The sequence below is a fragment of the Calonectris borealis genome, chromosome 8 (assembly GCF_964195595.1).
Source record: "Calonectris borealis chromosome 8, bCalBor7.hap1.2, whole genome shotgun sequence".
In the NCBI taxonomy this organism is placed as follows: Eukaryota; Metazoa; Chordata; class Aves; order Procellariiformes; family Procellariidae; genus Calonectris; species Calonectris borealis.
In genome coordinates, this window is record NC_134319.1 from 18,300,719 (window position 1) to 18,324,837 (window position 24,119).

General features: G+C 45.2%; 1 protein-coding gene across 2 annotated transcripts; it reads left to right on the forward strand.

The window, feature by feature from the left end:
• Window positions 1-390: 390 nt before the first annotated feature.
• LRRC8C (leucine rich repeat containing 8 VRAC subunit C) lies at window positions 391-23,851 on the forward strand. Of its 2 annotated transcripts, XM_075156232.1 has the most exons (5): window positions 391-516; window positions 15,388-15,529; window positions 17,722-20,986; window positions 21,337-21,379; window positions 22,294-23,851. In XM_075156232.1, exons 2-3 carry the CDS (start codon window positions 15,392-15,394, stop codon window positions 19,990-19,992), a joined length of 2,409 nt encoding a protein of 802 aa, XP_075012333.1. In that variant the 5' UTR covers window positions 391-516; window positions 15,388-15,391; the 3' UTR covers window positions 19,993-20,986; window positions 21,337-21,379; window positions 22,294-23,851. The 2 variants fall into 2 exon arrangements, with proteins under 2 accessions (XP_075012333.1, XP_075012332.1); XM_075156231.1 differs by having other exon boundaries at window positions 21,337-23,851.
• The last annotated feature ends 268 nt before the right edge of the window (window positions 23,852-24,119 follow it).

Here is a 24,119-nt window from a genome sequence, read left to right on the forward strand (position 1 = left end):
GAAAAAACCACCCCCAAGCCCAGCTCGTCCATGCCGCATTTGTTCGGCCAGCCCCCGCCGCGCAGCTCCGTCCGGGCGCCGCTGACGGCCGCGCCAGCCGGGGATGCCGCGGGCCCTCCCGGAGGCCTCGGCTGCCGATTACCGTTAGCGGCCCCCTCCCGCCCGGCCTCCGGGGGAGCGGAGGCGGGCGGAGCGCGGCCGTCCCGCCCGCCGCGGCCGGGCCTGCGGGGCGGCACACCCGGGGCGCCGCCGCCTGCGGGGGCTGCCCGGCCCGACCGGCGCCCCCCGGCCGCCGCCGCGTGCGTCAGACCGGAGACGTGGCCCCGCGGCGGCGGGGGGCGGAGCGGCGGCGGGCGGAGCGCGGCTGCAGGCGGCCTCCCCGCCCCGCCCGGCCCGGCCCGGCCCGGCCCTGCCCGCCACGCTCAGCCCCGCACCGCGCCGCGCCGCGGCATGATCGCGCTCCCGCCCGGCCGCCGCCGCCCGTGACCCCGCGCCCCCCACCCGGACGCGCACCAGGTAGGCGCTGCCGCGCCCGGCCCGCCTCTCCCCGGCCCCTCCGCTGCCCGCGCCGGGCGGGGCCGCGCCGGGGCATCGCCGCGGGAGGGGGCTCCGGGGGGCCGGCCCGAGCGGGGACGGAGCCGCCGCGGGGCCCGGCGCTGCGCCCCCGCGGGGAGAAGAGTCCCGGCCCGGCGCAGGCAGCGGCTGCGGGGGCGCCGCTCTGCCCGCCGGCGGCACCGGCGGTGCCGCCCCCGTCCCCGGGCAGCGCTGGGGGAGCCAAACTTTGTCTGGGATCGCCGCCGTCTCCTCCCCGCGGAGGGGCGCCGGGAAGCGGCCGTGGCAGCCCCCCCGCCCCATCCCACCCCACCTCGTCCCCTGCCGGGCGGGGCCCCCCGCTGCTGGGCCGCGGCGCTCGGGCGGCCCCGGGGGTGCCCCGCGGGGCGGTGGCCCGGAGCCAAGCGGGGCTTCCCGGGAGCGGGGTTGGCGAGGGGGAGGCTGAACAGTCGCCGTGGAGACGGGCGGCTCGAGGGAAGCCCTTGGCGGTATTTTCCCCGGAAAAAAACCCCAAACCAACCCGCGTTACGGGGAGGCTGCGAGCAGGACGCGGAGGCGGCGGTTCAGCCGCGCTCCCACCGCGCCCGGCGGCGGGCAGAGGGGCTGCGGGCAGCGCGGTCCCTCCGCGGGGGCTGCGCAGCGTCTCCGAGCCGCAGAGGGGTCCTGGCGGGTCCCTACCGCCGGCGCGGGAGGGGAGCGCAGCCCCCGGCGGCACTGCGAGTCTCCGGCGTTCGTGGCTCTGTTTCGAAGAGGTTTAAAAAACCCCGATCCTGATTTTGAATCGATGTAAAAACAGCTCTGCCTTGTCGCAGTGTGATGGGCGGTTTTGTTCATTATTCACGAAATGCAGTTTGTCCAGTTCACTGGAAAGAGTTGACCAAGCAAAATGAGAGGCTTATGAAAGACTGCCGAATGTATCCTACTAGAATTTCATTAGGATGAAAATGTTTAAAAGTGAGGAATTTTATTGCACAGATAAGTATGTGAGTTATGGCTTGCCTTTTAAAAATTTTTTTACTTTTGGAATGAGTACTTTCTGTGAGGAAAGACTCAGTATTATGAGCAGCAGTGTTTGAAGACGCACATGTGCATGTTTGCTCCCACAGAGCACTGTAGGCTTGAATGATGCTGTGAAAAACTGGACAGGCAGAAAGGTGCTTTGCAAGATAGTGGAGAAAAAGATGGCAACGTTGGGGGGAAAAAAAAATCTCCCTTCCCAATTTAACCAAGTATGCATATTTCCCCTTCCCCCTGATACATTAGACCTGCTTTTACTTTTCCTTTTGGCACAATGAAAGCAGTCAGGAGGGTAGCACTCACTCCCCTGCGCTCACTCTTCTCCTGGAAATGTCTGTTTGCCCCTGTGGTGCAGATCAGCATCGAGAGCCGGGCTGAGCACAGTTCCGAGTTGATCCCTAATTTTAACCTGCCCTTGGATTCCTGCTGCCTCGCAAGTGCCCGTGCCCAGGGGCTGCCAGTGAGGCGCAGCAGCCTGGTGCTTAGCACCTGTGGTTTCTGAATCATTTCCTTTTCCAGTTGCGTTCTGAGGTTGCTAAATGTGTGGCAGCCGTGATGCTGTTTTCTTCCAGTCTGAATACTAACAGGTCCTGCTGGAGGTTTTACCGTAATATAACTTTGTGTGGGTTTTTTGTTATTATTTACTCTTGTAAGCAGTTTTAGAAAGAAACTTTCTGATGGAAAGCGTAAAATCTTGTTACTTTGTATGCCCAGTATTGGAAAAGGCCAGTGCTGGTTGTCAGTAAGGAACAAAATCAGAGACTGCTGAATTCTCCACACAAGTTCCTTGCCTCAGTGCTTGGTGCTGTCTTGCAATCAGTTCCTGTACCAGTTCGAGTTGATTTCCTGAGGCAGCCGCATCCCACCTCAGTATCTGGTTTTTGAGGCCCACAATAAGGGGCTCTGACTGGGAGGGGGACGGCATCTGGGCTGGGCAGTGGAGAGGGTTAAACAATATTCGGGTGGCCTTAGTGCCAGAGTGATGATGCAGTAAGACCCAAAAAAATGAATTGGGTTGGAGAGTGCTGGGAGGAGCAGTTCCCCTGATTGTCCATTGACCTCAGTTGCAACTGGTTGAAGTGGCCCGGGTTCACCACCAGAAAGGCACTTCCCAGCCCAAGCCTTCCTGAATGCTGCAGGAAGTAAAAAAAATTTCAATTACCATCCAAACAATTCACAATAACAGGAGCTAGAGTTTAATTTTACAGGATTTTTTCCTCTTTGAGAAAATTTAGTGAGAAGATACTGTCCTCATTGTCACAGAGTTGTGAAGGGCAGGGGAGGGGCTATATATTAAAGAAAACCCTGAAAATGAAACAATTTGCCTCAGGAAAAAAAAAAAGAGAACCCCAAAATACTTCACTTAAAAGCTTACTTAGTACAGCAAAGAAGCCATTCTCCTTCCAAAATCATTTGTCAGAAGAATGTTTAACAAGTATTGGATTTCACATACTCAGCATAATGGAAACTTTATTCTCCTCTTCATCCTTTAGCTGTTTGCCCAGGGATTTTGTGCGACAAAACTCTGATGCAAATTCAAGCTATAGTGCAATGACTTTTCTTGGGGTTTGTGTTTCTAAGATCTCTTTCTAACTGGGAAGATACTAGGTTTGATTCACCACCTTGGGCATGTGTGAGTATGCCCTTTGCTCCATTGCTTTCATTCATAATACAGGGCAGGCGTCGCTGTCTTCCCATCCCCAGGCAGGCAAAGTTCTTAGAGCTGTCTTTAAACCTGACAGACCCTGGGTCAGCTTTCCTGCACTGTATTCATTTTACATTTTAGTGCCTGACACAAGCAGCTAGTCAGACACAGCATAAACTTTACAATTAACATCCAGAGAGTCGTAGGCTTGGACCAGGATGATTTTTTTTGGCTTTTTTTTCCAGTGCGGAGGTTTGTGTCCACTCTGTTTCCATATACCATGAAGGACTGATTTACAATCTAGTGTTTGATCAGATCAGATTTTTAAAAGGTAGGAAGTGCCATCTATGTGCTTTGCACATTTTCCATTTGTTTGGGAGAATCCTGCATGAAGATACAGTCCATGTTTTTTCTTGGTTTTAGAGTAAAACAAAGGCCTCCCCTGAAGCGCAGAATGGCACCGTTCTCCATGGAAAGTTGCTAACGCTGCTGTCATGGCGAGCGTACAAAGTTCCACTGAATTTAAACCAGCATATGTGAAAACATTTGGTCCTGTAGAGTAACATTAGAAGTCCATTTCTCCCTCTGTCAAAGTAAACTTCAACTTTTCCATTGACTTTCAGGTGAGCAGTATCCAGCCTTTTATACCAACTTCAAATCCGGGGCTAAACAATGATCTGCTGAAAATGGAGATGCTAACTCATGTCTCCCTTCAGTGGCAATAGCACATAGTGATTTTGCATTGATGGGAATCCCGAAATTCAACAAGCCACCAATAAGACTGCTGAAGTGCTGAGAACATTTCCAATTTTATTTACTCATCACTGAAAGCAAGGTGGGAGCTTGAATTAATTGCTTGCTCTGGAGCACGTGGTGAAGCAGAGCACAGGTCAAGCCCTGCCCTGAGCGTGCAGGGGTGTAAGATCCTGATATACGTATGATTTACAGCAGAATGCAACAGCTCAGAAGTGCAGGTTGCCGTCAGAAAGCAGGTTTGGTGTTCTGAGTGAGCACTGTTAGAGATCTCGTTTTCCAGTTGATGTGAATGCTTGATGAGCTGTCTCAGGGGTAGATAGTTTTCATGCAGTCTTATAGAGCAAGATGGGTGTTCACAGGCAATACTGTCGGAAAAGCCCTTTGTTAAGGGTAATGTGATTAAAAAGAGTATTTGCTCTTTGCTATCATTTACCCATGACAACATAATTTCAAAGACCTGCACGCCTGCTATAGTGTGGTCAGACCCCCCCCCCCAGCAACTGCTCTGATCTCACAAAGTTTAGGCTTGATGGAAACAGCCTTTCTTTCTGTTTTATGATGCAGCAACAGACTTTTTGGTGGAACAAGTTTAGAGCTAATCCCTCTTCGGTAGGCCATGACTGGACGCTGCGCTGAAAAAGTCCAATAGAGAATTTAGGCAGATAGTTCTGATTTTCCATATCTATGAAGTTTTTGATCTTTAAAAGTCATCTTATATTAATAGCAATTCTGATTCTGTAGCTGTTCGTGTTTATCTTCGAGTATGTGTAGATCACATCCATTTTATGTGCTTGAATTTATCTATGTTAGTCTTTCTTATTCTTTCAAGAATATGGATGAGACTATGAGCTTTATTTTTATTATTGGGGATTTTTGTCACAAAGGATGGTTTGAGGGGAAGAAAATTCATTAGCTGTGTTTCAGGCTGGGAATACCTGTATGTTTATCCAGGCATTTTGGGATCCATGTTTTATGAGACTATCGCAAAGTTTAGAGAGCTCTCTTGTGTAGCATGCAAGCAGGAGCAGAAAAGATCCTTTATGTGAAAAAGTCTCACAAATCGTGAAAACAGACATTTCTTTAATGTTTTTGGCTCAATCACTGCATGAAAAGTTTTTCACTAACTTTTCAGATGGTTGAGCTGCTTAAGACTCAGAATGGACCCTTTGTGCTTCCTGTCCCAATTAGGAATTAATTTTTAATTATATCAGCTGAACATGTTTTATTATGAGCACTTGTATGAGCCTGAGGCCCCTGACTATTCCTTTGACAATGAATGGCACTGGTTTGTGTAATATTGTCTGTCCTATGACATCCTACGGCATTGTTTCTGTCTTCATTATCTGAGTATGTTAAATAAGTGTTTGTGGAAAACCTGGTGTAATTTTCATTAAAACTTGATGTGAGTTTGCTTTTATCAATCATTTTCACATATTTCAGGAGTACTAAAATACCACTTACTGGATAGTTTCTTGCTCAGTGCTTTGGTTTGCTGTTAAAGGTTTTCACTCGCATTAAGAACATTTTGCAGCTCTGGAAAGAGGGCTGGCATCTTGAGCGATAGCCCTGATAAACTAAGAATGTTACTCCCAGAGCTGAAGAATGGTAAGTATTGCCTTTGAAGTAGTCTTTGACATGGAAATGCATGGAGTGTACTTTTCTTTAGATTTGGACAAGTAGCTCAGCAAAGGCAAATCTCCACGCAGGCCTATGTGCTTGGTACAGAAAGAACTCCTGTTGCAGAATCTGGCCCTGAACGTTTTTTTGTCTTCAGTCCAACCAAGTTGAAGTCAAAGAGCTGCTGACAATAGGAAGCCTTTTTGGTGTGTAATACATGAAAAAGCACTATAACTCAATTGAAACAAACAACAAGGTTATTGTCTGGGATCCGTCGCCAAAGCGGCACATGCTGTTTGTGTAGGTGGAAATAGCAGCATATATTTTGAAATGCAGTTTATTAAAGTTACTTCCTCTTTACATCCTTTATGTCTCTTCTTTACGTCCCTTATGTCTCCTCCAAGTTCTGGATTCGGGCCTTTGCGCTTCCACTGCCGCAGCGGCTGGTACCAACAGCAGAGCAGGGGGGTTCACTGCCGCCTCTGAATCCACCACGCTCCCTCCTGGGTGTTAGGCGGAGGGACAGCCAAAACCCAACTGTACTCTGGATGCTTGCAGCGTGGGCCTCGGTAACTCAGCGGGAAAAGAATGGAAAAGGTCTAGGTGTTCAGCAAGTTTCTGGTAGTTATACCCTTTCCAGTTTTCTAAATCCCCGGTCATTTGTTGGAGTCTTGCCCACGGTTGCGGACCTGCAGAGCCGGGGCACTGGGGAAGCTCGGTTGTGGCAGTCGGTGTAATGGAAGGCCGTTTTCCAGCAATTGGGTTATGGCGGTGCTGGAGTTCAGGCGGCACAGCCTAGCCTTCTCCAGACAGCGCACCTGGAAATGAAACCGTTTCCAGCCTGACCGGCTGTCGCGCAGGGGACAGCCCGGTCGCGGCCGGCCTGCTTTCATCTGCTCGGCGCAGGTGCAGCCCCTGTGAAAACTGCACGGGTTGCACACGTTTTGTAGGACCACCAAACTGTGGGTGCTGGAAGAATGTCTTCCGTGGGCTGATTGTATTTTGTCTGCTCCCCAGATTGCAGACTGATACCAACTGTGACGCGTGAATTTGGTAACGTGTAGTATGAAATCAGATTAACTCCAGTGGCTTTGCAGGGAAGTTTTGACGCGCTATCGATTTAGACTCAACCATTACAGGGAACTGGAAAAAGCAGTATGTTATGATTTTGTAGTACTATTCATTCATATTTCCCACCAAAGGTAGTAAAGAAAGTAGATACCTTTCTGTCCTGCAGCTGGAGAAGTGGCGGCTTGGCGGGTGGTTGTGGCGTGCCCAAAGCAGGAGCACAGGGAGCCCACGGCCGGGTCCCAGTGGGAACTCCTGACTCAGGAGTTGTTTGTTGTTCCTCCAGGCTACATTTACTCGCCAGCCTCAGCCCCAAGAAGACGAATTTGTTTGAAAATACAGTAAACACATGGACTTTTAAAAATAACTGTTTGGATGCAAATGGTTTGTTTTTAATGGCTTTCCAGTTCCTTAACGTGGGATTTATGTTTGAGCAACAGCATCATTTGTTTGTATTTCTTACTTCAGAATGATGGTATTTCTTCCTATGAAAATCTCCCTTATAGTCAACGGAACAAAAAGTAACCCGTCGTGTTTGAAAAAGTGGCAACATGTGATACTTTTTGCTATACTCCCAAATAGCCAGTATCCAAAGTAGTTTTTCCAACCAAAAATTTTTGACAGTTTTAAAAAATTTATTTATTTTTTATTAAATTTTATATTACAGGAAACACCAATGGATGTAAAGCCTAGCAGGGAAACTGGTCTCCTGAAATGCCTCAAATACAGGGAGAAGTTAGTAGCAGAGGTATTATCATATGTTGCACAGGAACTGACCGAGCACCTGCACTTACCAAAATGCTGGACATTTTGGTCAGTGCGAACATATAGCAAGATAATTACCAAACCCGAATGTCAGGGTAGTTCAGACATTGTTTCACTGTGCGTACAATGTGCGTGAGAGTACACAGATAAGGATGGAACATCAACCTCTTGGGATTTAGGAGTTGCTAATTCTAGCCCTTATCATCTTATTCCCCCCTTAGTCTAATCTCAGTTTTCCAGACTTGGTGCCTTGTCCCTGGGTCCACTTTTAGTCCTCTCCTGGTTAGGTGATGAAGTGAAGCAAGTTTGTTATCTGTGATCTGTGGTGCCAGCACGGGCAGTGCCAGGAGCTGTGAGGGGCTCCTGGACACGATCTGAAGATGAAGTGTTCAGCTGCTGAGATCAAAGGACAGATGCAAAACCACAGTTTCCAAAGGTTTATAAATTAGCCAGCTGTGGGCAGCTGTTCACACTGCAGTAAAAACTGCGTCCCCGATACACAGGCCAAATTTTGAGGGTGGGGGTTTGGAAAGTTTAAAATAAAAAGACTGCAAGTTTTATAGTGTGTACAGTCCAATGTTGTTCCCCTAAGCTTGTTTCTAGAAAAGGTTTGAGCAATTGCTGGCTAGATCCTAATTTAAATTTTGTTTTAAATTAGACAGGTTTTTCCTTAGGGTCATTTTGGGGACCCAGTCCCACCCAAAAATACAAATTTGGCAAAGTTATAATCAACAGAAAATATGACTGATGACGGTAGTACCAAGCCATTTTCATGCCAGGCTGTGCCTATCAGTCCTGGCTAGAGGAGACTGTGTCCCTAAGCCCTGGGGCTCTGCATAGACCAGTGATTTTGTTTACGTTGGGTATTTAAGAATACATCACCATGAACCTGACTGCAAAACTCCTTTATCCCTGCTTATTTAACTGTCTCAGTGTGCAGTTCCCAATCAGGGAAAATAAGAATGCAAAATTCTGCTTTTCAGTGCAGCCTCAGGCCCTGTGCTGAGAAGCACTTTAGCCTAACTTCAGCTCCTGGCCCAAGACGGCCGAGGCCAGACAGCACGGAACCACCTGAAAAGCAACTTTATGCTATTTATGCAGAGTAACAAATGTTTACAACCGAGGACAGCGGGCTGTGGTGTTTAGGATGTGCAGTGCCATGTCCTGTGTAAAGCAAAACCCACTGGAGTGCAGCCCCTGCACACACGGCCCGCAGCACTCGGGCTCCGCTGAGTCCCTGCTGCCAGGTCACAAGCTCGTTGTGCATTAAATATGTGCTCTGTTCCTTTAATGAAGATGAATATGCAATAAATCATGTATGGGAACCAACCCAGAGACCTACTTGCAGCACTATTCCCAAAAGGCATTTCATAATTTATCCTAACACATGCAGTATGTTTAAAACCGCCAGGAGGGCGGGTTTTGCCTAGCCCAGCACTTTCTCCTTTCAGTAGATCTCTGATGTGAAAGACCAAGCAGTCCCAGTCTGACTTGTCTCTTGAGGACACCTCAGCTTGGCCCTTCCCGGCATACTCAGCCTCATACCAGCCCAAGGCCCCTTCCCGATGGGGGGTCAGGGCCATCTCCATAGCATCTGGGACTTGCTTGGACTCTGTGCCACTCTCAGGAGGTGGTGGTGCTGATGCTACGTCTGAGAGGGTTGATGCGGTGTCAGGGAAATGTGGGTAAATGTCAGCTGGCTAATCATTTACACATCTTTTCTAGTCAGCTTAAGAAATCTCACCAACTTTTTACGCTTGCCAGTTGTAAACATCACTATTTCTGCAACGTTGTCTCTCTCCTCCTTCTATGTTCCCCCTCCGTTTTCCCTCTGGTATGTTATTCACACCCTGTTCCTACCGAACCAATAAATTCTGGATGTTAATTGCCTGTCTGGCACCCAGGGGCCCCGCTTCTGGTGTGTGGCTGTGGTCGTTCCCCTAAAACAAGCAATGGATGACAGTGATTGCTTCAACACATGGCAACATGAATGAGTAACCGCTACTGGAAGAATAAAATAGCAGAGGGCTTGTCTTTTGGTGAATAACACCTGTAGCTTGGCAAACACAGCTCTGGCAAGTCCTGGTCTCCCGCCTACAGCACGTGAAGCAGCAGTGATGCCGCTTCTCTGTCGCCTCCCGTCAGCAAGGTGCAGGGACAGGCCTTGGGGCTTTGCTGGGCAAGGAGGCCATAGCTGGGGCACGGGCTGGCAGTGTCAACGGGTAATATCGAGCGTTGCCTGTGGAAGAGTGCAGATGAGTCGGCAGCTTTCCCAACAGCATGGCAGAGGCGGCCTGGCGGCCATCTTGCCATGGCGGGGAACGGTGGTGGGAGCTGCTGGGGCTCTGCCTCAGCAAGGAATGCGCACGAGTGGACCTGCTGCAGGTGAGATAAAGGCAGGGCTTCCCAGTTATTTCTTTCCGTTTCACTCAGTGTACTTTTTTTAATCGCAGTGTCTCTACAAACTGTGCAGTGAAAGCTGAGGTGGGGCAGAGTGGGAGCGGCGGGGCGGTTTTCACTGGAAACAGAGCGCGCTCCAGCAGCGTACCCTCTAATTCTGCTGAGAGCTGGTGTCCATCCACGCAGTTACGCTCCATAAAATGAATGAAGTTACTCTGTGCGAATCTGCTTAAAAATAGCAACCGTCACCTAGCAATAGCTGGAGCATGGGGCCTGGAAGCTGCTAGAAGCCAAAAGCGGTTTTGTTCGGGGTTGTACCAGAGGGCCACTTCTCTGAGTACTAATATGTTTTTTCTTTGTAAAGTGTCTCCCAAGATGCAAGATGAATACAGCTTGATGAGGGGGTGTATCACGCACATCTCAGACAGGTCGAGTGTATAAACTTTTATGTCCCCAAGCGTTTGCCCATCTGGCACGGTGAGCCCTGTCTCTGGCTGGGATCCCTCATGCAGACAGGTCCCAGAAGTTCAGTGGACATGAAGCCACGGGGAGCAGCTCACAGCACCTACTTGCGAAGCATTAAGCCGGGGCTTGTCCCCGGGGCTTTGCCGGCCGCACTGTGACAGCTAGCACCGCCAAAGAGCCCCGGCAGCGAGCAGTGCCAGCCTGGGCACGCTGTGGCGTGGCTGGGGAGGGCTGGTCTGTTGGGTTGCTGTTGCTGGTGGAGGTAGGGTAGCTACAGCTACAGCTGGAAACTGTGCTCGTCAGCATCTCTGTGCCCGTTTGCACAGAGGCCCTGCTGACACAGCGCTGGTGGCAGAGGTTCGGCCACTGCCCAGCAGCCCTGGCTGTGCCGCTCGGCCCCGGGGACACCAGTGCTGCAAAGGCAGTCCCTGCCCAGAAAGCCCCCGGGCTGCCCACCCGAGTGTCCTCTGAGCCGCCAGTGGGCAGGAAGTTAGTTGATTAATTTCCTTTATATTCTGCAGTGCATGTTGCGCAGATTGCCCGATTTGTAAAACATACTCATTTTTCTCTTTAGCCGCACTGGCAAGAGCTGTCATTACTTCCGAACTGTCCCCAGTGCTTTCCGTTATTCCCTCTGATGAAGGACAATTGCTGAGAAGCTGGTTTGCTCCATGGTGCAGCCATTTCACAATCATCCCTTGATTTATTAAGTCTAATTTGTTTCCAATACTTTTCTCTCTAACTTGGATCTATTTATTCTCCTTAGTTCTTTTAGGTCACATTGTGTCCTGCTCCTAATCGCCCGTGCGTTAGCTGATTCCTGTAGTTAGTTTTTCTGCTGGAGTAAATATCACACCTTCCTTCTACCTGGATTCCAGTATTTCATCTTATTATCACGTATTCATTTTCAATCATCAAGTTTTCTATATTCCCTAGAAATTTTAAAATAGTAATAAAATACCCTACTAATTTCTCTCCCCTCAATTTTGGGTTTTGGGGGGGGGGTTTGTTTATTTGGTTTTTTGTTTGTTTGTTTGTTTAATCTGGCAAACCCTCAGCTCTTTTCTGCAGCACTGCTTAACAGCCAGTACAACTTTTTTTAATCCAAGTTCCTTTTTTATTTCCTTCTGGTAGTTGAATACCAGATGATTTATCTCCTGTACGGTTTTCTTTTCTCTAGAGACTGAGGATTAGAAATGCAAGAGAGAAAAAAAAGAATGAGTCCTGATTTTAATTGAAAAAATTATCCAATATTTAGAATTCAATATTTCCTAAAGTAGATTAGAATAGTATTTAATGTAAGTCAGATTCCACATTTCAGCTACGATGTATTGCTCCATTAAATAGCATTTTGAATGTGAGTGACCTGAAATTAGTAATGCTGTCTTAGTTTTCACCAGCTGAAATGTTGAACTCCTTTTCTTCTATCTCCTTGTTATAAGAAGAGATAAGAATCTACAGTAGGTAGTGTGCTCTCCCAGAGATTGCTGTGATTTGGGCTGCAGTGTGACTTTTTAGCATCTCTATTTTGATTTGTTTAAATTCATGATTGACTGAATCACTTTATTTTGTACAGACCTCATTTGTGCGTGGTTATAAATGAGTCTGGCAGTGGTGTGGCTTTAGGTGTAGCAGTGGGGAAGAGCCAGACTCCGGCCACGGCCAAGAGGGGGTTTTCAGGATTGCACTGAGCCATGTGGAGCTGCTGTGTCTTTTCTGAGGCCTCAGAGCCACTGCTAATACATGTCCTTTCAGTCACTGGACAGGCCAGAACGGAAAAGAAGCTAGAGGGAAGAGGGAGACAAATAAAAAGCAATTTCGTGTCATTCTGTTCTGCGTGCAGATACCAGCAGCACTGGTAAACCTAGGCTTCTCTGCACTTCTTCCAGCATTTTCTCTTTATTGCTAGTGCAGCAAGGGGAGAAGCAATAGGGTTTCTCCAGAGGATGTTGGAAAACGGTTATCCCACTTCTTCACATTCAATCTCCATTTAAAGCTTCTTGTGAATGTCTTTTTTCCTGAAGTTAAAAAATACTCTCTGTCATTAGACATTGTTGGTTTATTTACCATTATTATGTGCAGTACCATTGCCATCATTCAGTAACATTTGTTTTCTTTTTTTAACAATAAAGAAAAACATAAGTGGCAGAGAGATTTTCATGTCTGGTCTGGTGTTGGACTTGCAAATCTTCCACCCTGACAAATGGGTTTTCTAGCAAAGCTCAGAGAGGCTTTCTGTATGCAGGTCTCCCTCTGCTTGGCCCATTAACCAGGGTAACAGTATGTGCACTCTACTAATGAGGAGCCACACTATGCAAACAGCAGCCTCTAAAGGGAACAAGGGATCAAAGCAACATGAATTTGTGGTGCCAGAAACTATCTGCCTTCATCTAAATTCCCTACACATCACTTTTAGAAGAAATAAAGCAAATATATCATACCACGAAGGCCCCTAAAAATACAGAGTGAAACCTATCAAATGCAACAGCCAAATTAACTTTTGGTCTTGAAAGCTGTCCCTGCACAGTAATTTGCAAGATAGTTTCCAGTCCCATCTGCTGTCAGGCGCTGCCCCTGTTCAGTACTGCCGACTTCCATAACTGTGGATCTCAGCCGTGGTATTGCTTAGACATCTAACCAGCGACAACTGGGTCTCCGCGTGTTTTGGTGCATGTGAGCACTCGTGTTTTCTCAAGAGGCTCCACTCTAGGAAACATGATTGTGTGTTATCTGATACTCAAATTGTCTATACTTTTGGAAAAACCTTGCAAACAGGACCCCTAGAGGCTGTGTAAAAGGTGAAAAAGAAAGGGTGGGAAAGAAAAGAAAATGTCAAACCATTATGATTTTAAAGCAATCTGTTGATATGTATTCTTGGGTTTACCGATGGCATTCCAGTCAGCTAACTGACCTCAAAACCTGAGCCGACGGCGGTGCATGTGTTACAAAGCTTTGAGCAGGACTGTTGCATGGCAACTGATTAGCTAACATTTGTATTAGTATATTCCTTTAAGAATTTTCTATGTTTTTCAATGCTTGATAGAAAGATTATTTTTAAAGCTTACCAGCAGCTATTGCCAGTCACCTACATTTTATGTGGAAATAAAAGAGAGGAAGGTAATTCCTTACCAGCGGCAGTGAAATGCACGCGGGTATGGAAGAGAGATCAGTGCGTTATGTTCTTCAGCTCAGGCGCCGCTGGGAGCTGCAGCGGAGGGTTTCCTCTCCCCGGGTTCAGCTGAAGGAGTGCTGGGCATGTACTTAAAGCTGCATGGGGCACCTCTAATTTATGAGATCCATTTTTTCCACCAGTATTTCTAAAAGAAAAGTGAAAGGCAACAAAGGTTTGTCCCAGCAGCTACTCGAGTTGTTCTCTGCTGTAGATGTATATCTTCCTTGATGTGTCTGCTGAGCATTTGCAAGACAGGCACACAAAAATCAGAATTGCGGCTCCTGGATGTGTGTGATTTAATAACGAATGCTGCATTCCTTCGCCACCACTGCAGCAATTCAGGCCTGTTGGCATGGACGCTTCCAAGCTTCCAGCCTGGCTGTGTGAAGTCAGGCTTGTATTGCCATCTTTTTCACTGATGGTCTATTAATTTGCAAGTGCTGCATTGGACAGCCTGCCTTCCTCTTGGGGATCGCCAGCCGTGCGAGGGGTGTGTGGCATTGTGGCATGCATACTGGGGACAGCTTTTAGAAGGGCAAGAGGCTGAGAGAGAGATTCTCCTGCCTGGCCAAGTAGTGCTTAAAGAAACATGGAAGGGCTGTGAGAGGGGAGCAGGAAGCAAGGGTTAAGAAGTTTTTACGCTACCCATTCAGAAAGCTGCAAAGCCCCAGCCCACCTACTCACCCAAGTTCATTTACAGATGTCACCTTGTGCCTTTGGGGGCTGTGATACCTCCTGAGGATCAGCTGGGCAAGCAGAGGCACAGCAGTCCCTGAGAAGGTGTCAAACAGAGCATCTTTCCACTCGAGTATGGGCAGTGTAGTAGGAGTCAGTTATAAATTCTTGGGATGGCTGTACGCTTGCGATGAATTGCAGCTGTTAGGACCTGAATCCTTCCCTGCCAGATCCCCGGCTCTGAATGAACTGAATCCCCTAAGTCCCTGGGCAGTGTATCAGCAAGTATGTGCTTATCGCTAAGCCTGCACACAGCTGGATGGCACCAAACCCACACTAATGGGTCCCAGTGCTCAGCTGAATCAGGATTATAGACTCTTCGAATATTACTGTGATATGAAGTGATTGTGGTGATCATTTACAGTATTAGTTAAAGGACAAATTTTGTAAATTGCCCTTGGGAGTATTTTGTTCCCTTCCCATGCGAATTTATCTTTCCATCATAACTTACTGGGGAGTTTCAGTACTGGTTTGATCTCAGGGGTTCAGTTACACAATGTGCTGTAGGCTTTAAAATCAGTTGCTTTGCCTGTACATGCTCATGTGTTAGCTGATTTTTCAGAGGAGGCAATGATGTAAGCCTAGACATCTGAGGTGAAGATAAAGCCCTTGATCTGCCTGTAGTTTTGGTTGGCTAAAGCACTTTAGCAACTTGCACTCAAAACATAGTAGAATTAAAACTGCAGTGAGTATGCACACACAAATATTCCAAGGCATCCCTGAAACCACTATGAATAAAATGGAAGTGAATGAAACATGATAGCTAAAAGGGCCTGTGAAATTTGAGCGCAGGACGAGCGTTTTAACCAGACCTCTGAGATCAAGGCTAACGTGTATAAAGCTGAATGTATCAAGTATCTACAGAATGAGATGATTTTCAGGGATGCAGAAGGCCTTGTTGACCCATCAGATACAGTGGGAGTCAGTGCAGAGAGGGGATTAACCTGTCTGCATGGATGGGACCCCAGTCCTGCTCTCCCTTCTTCACAGGAGGTGCAGGGGGACAGCACGAGCATCCCTCTTCTGAGACGGGGTGTCAGAGGGACCGCTTGGGCGGTAGCTGGGAACTTTTATGTCACATCCTGGGCTTCTCATTTCCAGATCAGATTTTTTCAAACCTCACAGAAGTACTTTCTTGCACAGACTGAGGGGTACAGGATGCAGGAGGCTGAACACTGGCCTTACTCTTTTGCAGGACAATGATTCCCGTGACCGAGTTTCGCCAGTTCTCGGAGCAGCAGCCGGCATTCAGGGTGCTGAAGCCCTGGTGGGATGTGTTCACGGACTATCTCTCCGTCGCCATGCTGATGATCGGTGTGTTTGGGTGCACGTTACAGGTAAATCAAACGGGAAAAAGGTGAGGCGGGTGCTCTTGCTGAAAGAACACCAAAAACAAGGAAGGTCCTCAGAAGGATGGTGTCACGTCTTGTTTTCTCTCTTGGGTTCGCCGTGAACAAAGCAAAAATTTGCCGGTCCCAGGATTAAAGCTGTTTAGGTAGCAGCATCAAATAACACAGACCAAACTTTTAGCAGCTGTAAATCAGCAGAGTTGTGCTAGAGTTGATGGAGCGGTGCCAGCTAAGATAAGAGCTGTTGGATTGGCTTGTGCCTAGATGCCTGTTTTCACCACAATTTGACATAAAAAAACAGATGATCGACTTAAGTTCTTATTTGTTACCATTTTTCTGTTTAGAAGTTTGAAAAATGTAATTTTGTAATTTCTGTTTTTCTTTATTTGGCAAATGTTAATATTCTTTCTGTCTCTGTGCTTCAAAGAGAATTGAAATGAATGTGCTTATTTCATTAACACCACTCACAACTAATATTATGCCTCTTCTATTCCAAAGCATCTCTGAGGATGCTTACATGTAAACAATTGACATTACTGTCAATCACTGTTAGTTACTTTTTGCTAAAGAGCCAAAAGCTGAAAAGAAATTGAAAGTACTGTTTGGGATGGACTCCACAAAAATAGAAAGTTATAGTACTAGTTCAAACATGGATCTCATGTTTATTGGCATGACTTAGAAATGGAGCTAAAGGGACACATTGACAGAGCTGTTACTTCAGGGGAATTTGCTCACTTACATGGCCCAAAATCTTCACATTCTATGTCCCAAATTTCACGTGAAATCAACTGTAGTTTTGCCTGTATTCTCCATTTTCACATATTTTCAGTTGAAAAGATATGATGTCCATGTTTAAAAATCTCTTTACATAGGGCTGAATTTTGCATTTAACTTAAGCTAAGTGTTTGCTTAAGCACACAAAGTAGAACATCTGTTAAGTTTACCTGCTTGATTGGATGAAGCACACTGGAAAATAATGTGTGGAAACACTGCAAATAACAGATGATTTTTTTTATTCCAACTTATTACTAGAGGCATGAATCCAGGGTGTAAGTAATGGTGTGTATCAGAATAGCATTTATAGACAAAGATTAACTGCAGGAGTTTTTGACGTGTCAACAGTTATGGCACTGATATTGTTCAAAACACATGTGGTCTCATCTTAGCATCTCCCTGCACCAGGGTGGATCATCAAGGAGGATCTGATTTTGGTAGGTCTTGTTGCGTACCCTATATGTAGTGCTTTCAACAACCATGATGTCAAAGGATACATCTACACTACACACACATTCTTAGTTTGGGCTAATCCCAGTTAGTTATTCATGGCAAATAACAGAGCTCCTTGGCTTATCACATGGATTAGCATTTTAAATTCAGACCTATAGGGAGCCTTGCACTGAACTCAAACTGTTATCCCAAGTTAAACCAAAGGTGATTGGTCCCTAAAGGCGCTCTGACCTCAGTTTGTCAACATGGAGGGCCGGCCCAAATTAAGAAAATCGCTTTTTTTCACATTATAGACAGACTCAAGGACAGAAGGACAGAGCTACTATTTTCCCCACGGGTGTGTGATATAAGGACTCTATATGTATGTATGAGAAACTGAATAAAAATTATGTCCATGCGCACACGCACACAAATGCCATCAATTCTCCATTATCCCTATCTGTCTTTATTAAGACTGAAGGTTAATAATGTCCCAGCATAGATATGCCCATGTTAGCTCTTTGTCAGCCGTTTTCAGTGTGATAAGACATCACAGTGTGAGTGTACAGCCACATGAATGCAGTTATGCTGCTTTCAAGCCTAAGGTATCTCTGAACATCGTGTAGGCAGGATGAATACACCTGGCAAGAACAGTCCGTCTCTGGGGAGAGCAGTGCAGTAGATCCCTGGTCTTTTCTGGAAGCATTACCCACAATTTTCCTTTTTCTGGATTATCTCAGTGTCCTCTTATTCAAATTACAGGAAGCTAACCATAGATGAAAAGGGGTGACCTAGTTCTTGGCATATAGAACAAGTGTCTTGTTGGGAATAATAATAGCAGAGCCTGTGGGGACAAGTGCCAGGCTGTGGGGAGGAATGCCTGGCAGCTGGAGGAACTCCAAGGACAGCTACACATTGGTACTGCCACCGTTGTTTGTACATCAGTTTAAAAGATACCTTTTTGTGTGTTTCAGGTCATGCAAGACAAGATAATATGCCTTCCAAAGCGCATACAGCCTTGCCAGAACCAATCTAATAGTTCAAACGTGTTTAACACAATCCCAGATACAACTCCCCTTCCTCCGCCCAAGCCATCCACCCCTCCAGCTACAGTTGAAATGAAAGGACTGAAGACTGATTTGGACCTTCAGCAATACAGCTTTATAAATCAGGTGTGCTATGAACGTGCCCTGCACTGGTATGCCAAGTACTTCCCTTACCTTGTCCTTATACACACACTGGTCTTCATGCTGTGTAGTAACTTTTGGTTCAAATTCCCTGGATCAAGCTCCAAAATTGAACACTTCATTTCAATACTCGGGAAATGTTTCGATTCTCCCTGGACAACAAGAGCCTTATCCGAAGTGTCAGGGGAAGACTCTGAAGAGAAAGATAACAGGAAGAACAACATAAACAAGTCTAATACTATCCAGCCAAGCACTGAAGGCACTTTGGTCAAGACACAGTCTTTAAAATCAATCCCTGAAAAATTAGTTGTGGATAAGGGAACACCTGGGGCATTAGATAAGAAAGAAGGTGAACAGGCCAAAGCACTGTTTGAAAAGGTGAAGAAATTTAGACTGCATGTTGAGGAGGGTGATATACTCTATGTCATGTACGTTCGCCAGACTGTACTTAAGGTAATTAAATTCCTTATTATTATTGCTTACAACACAGCACTTGTCTCAGAAGTTAATTTTACAGTAGTCTGTAACGTTGATATAGAAGACATGACAGGATATAAGAATTTTTGCTGTAATCACACGATGGCACATCTATTCTCTAAACTTTCCTACTGCTACTTGTGCTTTGTCAGCATCTACGGCCTCACATGCCTTTACACACTATACTGGTTGTTCTATCGTTCACTGAAAGAGTATTCTTTTGAATATGTTCGACAAGAGACGGGAATTGATGATATTCCAGATGTGAAGAATGACTTTGCTTTTATGCTTCATATGATTGATCAGTATGATCCTCTCTATTCCAAGCGATTTGCTGTCTTCCTGTCTGAAGTCAGTGAAAATAAGCTGAAACAGCTGAACCTAAACAACGAGTGGACTGCAGATAAACTGCGACAGAGGCTACAGACAAACTCCCATAGCCATTTGGAGCTACAACTTTTCATGCTCTCTGGACTACCAGACACAGTTTTTGAAATTACTGAGCTGCAGTCTTTAAAGCTTGAAATAATTAATAATGTAATGATACCAGCAACCATTGCACAGTTGGACAATCTCCAGGAGCTCTCGTTGCACCAGTGCTCTGTGAAGATCCACAGCGCCGCCTTGGCATTTCTGAAGGAGAATCTCAAGATCTTGAGTGTCAAGTTTGATGACATCAGAGAACTTCCACACTGGATGTATGGCCTCAGAAATTTGGAGGAGCTCTATTTAATTGGCTCTCTAAGTCATGATATTTCCAAAAACATTACACTGGAGTCTTTTCGGGAACTTAAAAGCCTTAAAGTTCTTTACATAAAAAGTAATTTGTCCAAAATCCCACAATCTGCAGTCGATGTTTCAAGTCACCTGCAAAAATTGTGCATCCATAACGACGGCACTAAGTTAGTGATGCTCAACAACCTGAAGAAAATGGTCAACCTGACACAGCTGGAATTGGTTCATTGTGATTTAGAGCGCATTCCTCATGCAGTCTTCAGCCTTCTCAGTCTTCAGGAATTGGATCTAAAGGAAAACAACCTCAAATCCATTGAGGAAATAGTAAGTTTTCAACATCTGCGAAAACTGACAATCCTAAAGCTGTGGTACAACAGTATAACCTACATCCCAGAGCATATAAAGAAACTCACTAGTCTCGAGCGGCTTTCCTTCAGCCATAACAAAATAGAGGTTCTTCCATCCCACCTATTCCTATGCAACAAAATCAGATACTTGGATTTGTCTTACAATGACATTCGCTTTATCCCACCTGAAATAGGAGTTCTGCAGAGTTTACAATACTTTTCCATTACTTGCAACAAAGTGGAGAGCGTGCCAGATGAACTATACTTTTGCAAAAAACTTAAGACTCTGAAAATTGGGAAAAATAACTTGTCAGTCCTTTCACCTAAAATTGGTAATTTGGTATTCCTCTCCTACTTGGATATTAAAGGCAATCACTTTGAAATCCTCCCACCTGAGCTCGGTGAATGTAGAGCTCTGAAGCGGACTGGTTTCACTGTAGAGGACACCTTGTTTGAAACGTTGCCTTCTGATGTCAGGGAACAAATGAAAGCTGAATAACTAACTTCCTCTCGCTCAGTTTTCCAGAAATAACGCTTCTACCAAATACGCTGTAGAAAGTGCATACTCCGAATATGCATTTAGTTTGTCATTATTTTTTTCTTTTTCAAACAAATCCTTTCTGTACAAACAAATTTGGAGTAAGGAGTACATATATTTTTAAATAAAATTTTCTCGTATTTTTTCACTGTTTTAAGATATTTTTTAAGTTTGTTTTGCCCTGAGATCAAGGGTATCTGTAACTTAATTTTTACTGGTAAAAGTAAATGGTTTTATCTGCTGATTTTTTTTTTTCCTTTGCCTAATCCCAACAGGGGAACTGGGTTTAAGCGGTATGCTTTGGGTTGCGTAATTTGTAATAGATGATTATGTTGTCTTCCTGGTTATTGTTAATCCCTTAGGATGCGGTCTTCAACGGGTGATGCTGCAGGTGTTGAATGCCCTGTTTCCTCTTTTCTTCAGTGGCAGTAGGTGTTCAACATCTAACAAGATCAAATCTGGGTTGACCATCCTTTTTTATTTATGACTTGGATTTCTCAGATGGACAAAGCAAGTAGAAAAGGTTCTTTATGTATTTTAATGGGTCTGAGGGAGCATGCAGAACTCCTTCAGGGCCTTTTGGCAAGCTTAGTCTAGCTCTCTGTTCAAACACGGTGCCAAGCAGGAGGCACCGACTGCAATTTCCTCTCTGGGGCAGAAGGAGTAAGGGCACAGTTCACAGAGGAGTCAGGACCAAAATGACTCACGTTGAAGATTTTCCAAACAGTGCAAAGGGATGCGGCTGCCCATTTCCTGCTAACTTGAATGAAAGGGGTGCAATGAACTCACTGTGTTGGAAACGTCAACCCAGCGAGATGAAACACCATCTTGAAAAATCCCCTGCCCATCCTCCACTAAACACCCAGTCCTGCAAGGGAGCAAGTGCCCTCTGCCCCCCTCAGTTCACTTCCCCACCGGGATGCTTGGCACCTTGCAGGAACGGGATCCAGAAGAAGTAAGTGCAATCGTCTTTAGTTTTTAAAGATTCTGACAAGGAAATAGCATCTAATACACTCCTTAATTGAGCTTGGGTATCATATAACCAAGCTCAGCACAGGAACATTTGCAGATTTGCAAAAATGAGATTAAATGAATACATTAACTTCTCAATCTCAGTACCAGAGGACAGTGATGAAGGCTATGTTTTCACCTCCCAGCTGGTAATTAAATTGGAAATCATACAGTTGGAAGTCTGCTTTTTAAAATAATGTAATAATCTGTAATGATTATGCATCAGGTTGGGACCTTTATCCTCTGAAGCCATGTTCAGTTGTTTATTTAATCCAGCCATTTGCTTTCTTTCAGGCAACTTTGGCAGTAATATGATAACTCACGTGCTGCTCACAAGGTAATTTAAGCTAATCAAAAATAACCATATGACAGTAGAATATTTTGCTGGGAGGAGATCTCTTCATCCTATCCAACAACACATGTTTGAATCAGATGCAGGCACTGGATAAATGCTTTGGAAAAATATCTAGGAATAAGTACTTCTTTCTCTAGGAGTAATGCTGTTTATAAATTGCAGAGGTTGAGTTGCTGATTGTTTGAAGTTATGTAAAATAATTGTCTGATGATTGTCAGGTTGATTGCTTTTAAATGTTTTCTAACTGCCGTTGCGTGTCTTGAGCTGCAGTTAATCTGAGTTCTTGAGCTTGGTACAAAAGCATACTGTTGTTTTAAGAGTCTGACTTATAAAGGTGGGGAGACAAACTAAAATGAGAATTTCCTCATGGATCCAGGATGTGCTATGCAATCTGGTATGTGGGCTTGCCACAGTACCAAGTCAGACTTATTTTTTGCGCTTGGCTATGTTCTGGAGAAGATCCATGTGATTAGTCAAAAATGGGTCGGGCATGAAGGAATCAAAGCAAGCTTTTTAAAGGGGTTTGATTTAGTTCTATTAAAGACCTATAACTGATGTAGCTATTGCGAGAGCTACTCTTACTCGTGTATGGAATGCACTTATTGGAACAGCTTGGCAGTATGTATATTCTACATGTATTCACTTTGATGTAATGTGAGGGAGAGAAATGTTTCATTGCTCATATTAACCTAATTATATAAACCAAAGTGCTGTTGTCCCTGATGAATGTAAACTGTTTAAAATGTCCATGTAATCGGTGGAGCTGTATAGTTCTCTTACTTAGATTTGAAATATGGGATTACATTTAAAGTTTTTTAAAAAAAAATCTTTATATTCCTAGATGTAGAATTTTAAATCCCTAATTTATTTTGTGTCTCATGTTGTTTCATGTGTAGTTTGTGGTTTGTTTTCTGAATGGAAGTTATGCACACCTCATAACTGAAGTTTGGAGACCTGTTCTACGCCATTTTTGTAAATACATCACTTAAGGGATGTGGGTGTTTTGTTTGTTACTGATTATACTTATACCAGTGCAACCCCTCATGTGGACACAGTTACGTAAGTATAAAGTGCCTTGTGCTGGTATATCTTTATTCACCTTCTAGATAGGAATAAACTATACCGGTCTAAGCACTTTCGCGCTAATAACTGTATCTTCTCCAAGGGTTTGGTCTGCTGAGGCAGCTTAGTCAATCTAACAGCTCACTGCCACCAAAAAGGGGCAGTTCCCTCCTCCTCCCATGCTCCCTATTCCTACCAACATGTTCCAGCTGCTTCTCTTGTACCTTTACTGGTCTGGTGCTGGTCTGATCCCTCCACAGGACAAATCAACTTTTTAAGCCAGAAGAAAACTAAGCCAGTTAAAAAAAGGGACTAATTTTCTGCTGGATCAGCTCTCCAAAGGATCGGATGGATGCTAGGGTAGGAATAGCAAGGGGACAGGACTCTGCAGCCAGGGTCCGGGCAAGGAGAAGGTGGGACAAGTCACTTTGGAGGTGCTGAGCTGCTAGGTCAGTTCATCATCTTGCCGAGCCACGTGCTTTTGTGGGTAGACAACTCTCAGGCTCGCAGTGAATGATAAAATATCACATTACTGCTAATTGCTTAAACTTAATGAAACAAACTCAGGTAGCTGCACTGTTGACTTTTCTAAACTTCTTACTGTCTAGTCTGTGGGGTATATTTTCCAAAACCATATTACAGTATTTTAGAAATGCGTCAGCTAAGAGAAGATTGTTTCCTAATTCTGTATGACATCCAGGAAAATATGTAAAAGTGCCATATTTACTCAGTGATTCATGTACTGCTCATATGTATATTCACATGCAATGCATACTATACTTTTCTGTGACCTATAGTATTTGACTTAGAATGGATGGACATTTTGTGGATAATACTTTAGGCATGGTTTGTTTGAGTTTATATAACTACTTACATTAATCAGGTGCCTAACAAGTAAGACAATTCCAGAATATAAGCAAGGCATTTTACATTATTGCTCAAAAACAATACAAATCTTCCTTGGTAACGGAAGCAGAGATGACAAAGTGTGCATCAAAAATAAGAAGACAACCTAAATAGTACATTAAGCCTGAAAAGCAAATCTACTGTGTGATCAAAATCTGGAGATGTGCATCTCCTCCTTTGTCAAAATTAGGATGGATATTTGTGCTGACCTCCTGCATCTAGTCAGCCCAACAACTTTTGCAAATTATGATTGGAAAGCACCTGCTCCAAGTCTCATATCACATTTCTGGTGCTTCCACTAATTTGTGTGCTTAAGTAGTGACGAGTCCTGTAAGAATGCCAAGGAAAAACTTTGAAATTTGACCAAATGGACAAACTGAATTCCGTAGCAAGAATCTTAATATGATAATAGACCTGCATAGTGTTACGTTGCAATATAGTACACCCAGAAAAAATGGAAATAAAATGTTCTTTTGTAATAATGAACGTTGTCAGACTGCAATGTGATTATTTGTTTGGGAAACATTTTGTTTCTGGGTTACCTAAAGATCAGACATAACCATCTCTTGGGTTTGATCCCTTGGGAGGGAAGTCAGGAAAATATGCTTGAAAAAACATCGTTAGACTTGACAGGATTTATAGCCGCATGGTCTCGCTTCCTGTGCACCTCCTTCCATCCCCTCACTCTGGCAGCCCGCTCAATGGCCAGCAAAGAAGGCGTCCCTGCGGGAGCAGCTCCCCCACTCCGGTCCCT

Excerpts from the sequence above, each read along its gene's own strand:
- LRRC8C (XM_075156231.1), top strand. The coding sequence starts at position 15,392 with ATGATTCCCGTGACCGAGTTTCGCCAGTTCTCGGAGCAGCAGCCGGCA. Across the intron at positions 15,530-17,721 it reads TGTTTGGGTGCACGTTACAG|GTCATGCAAGACAAGATAAT; the intron begins GTAAATCAAACG and ends TGTGTGTTTCAG.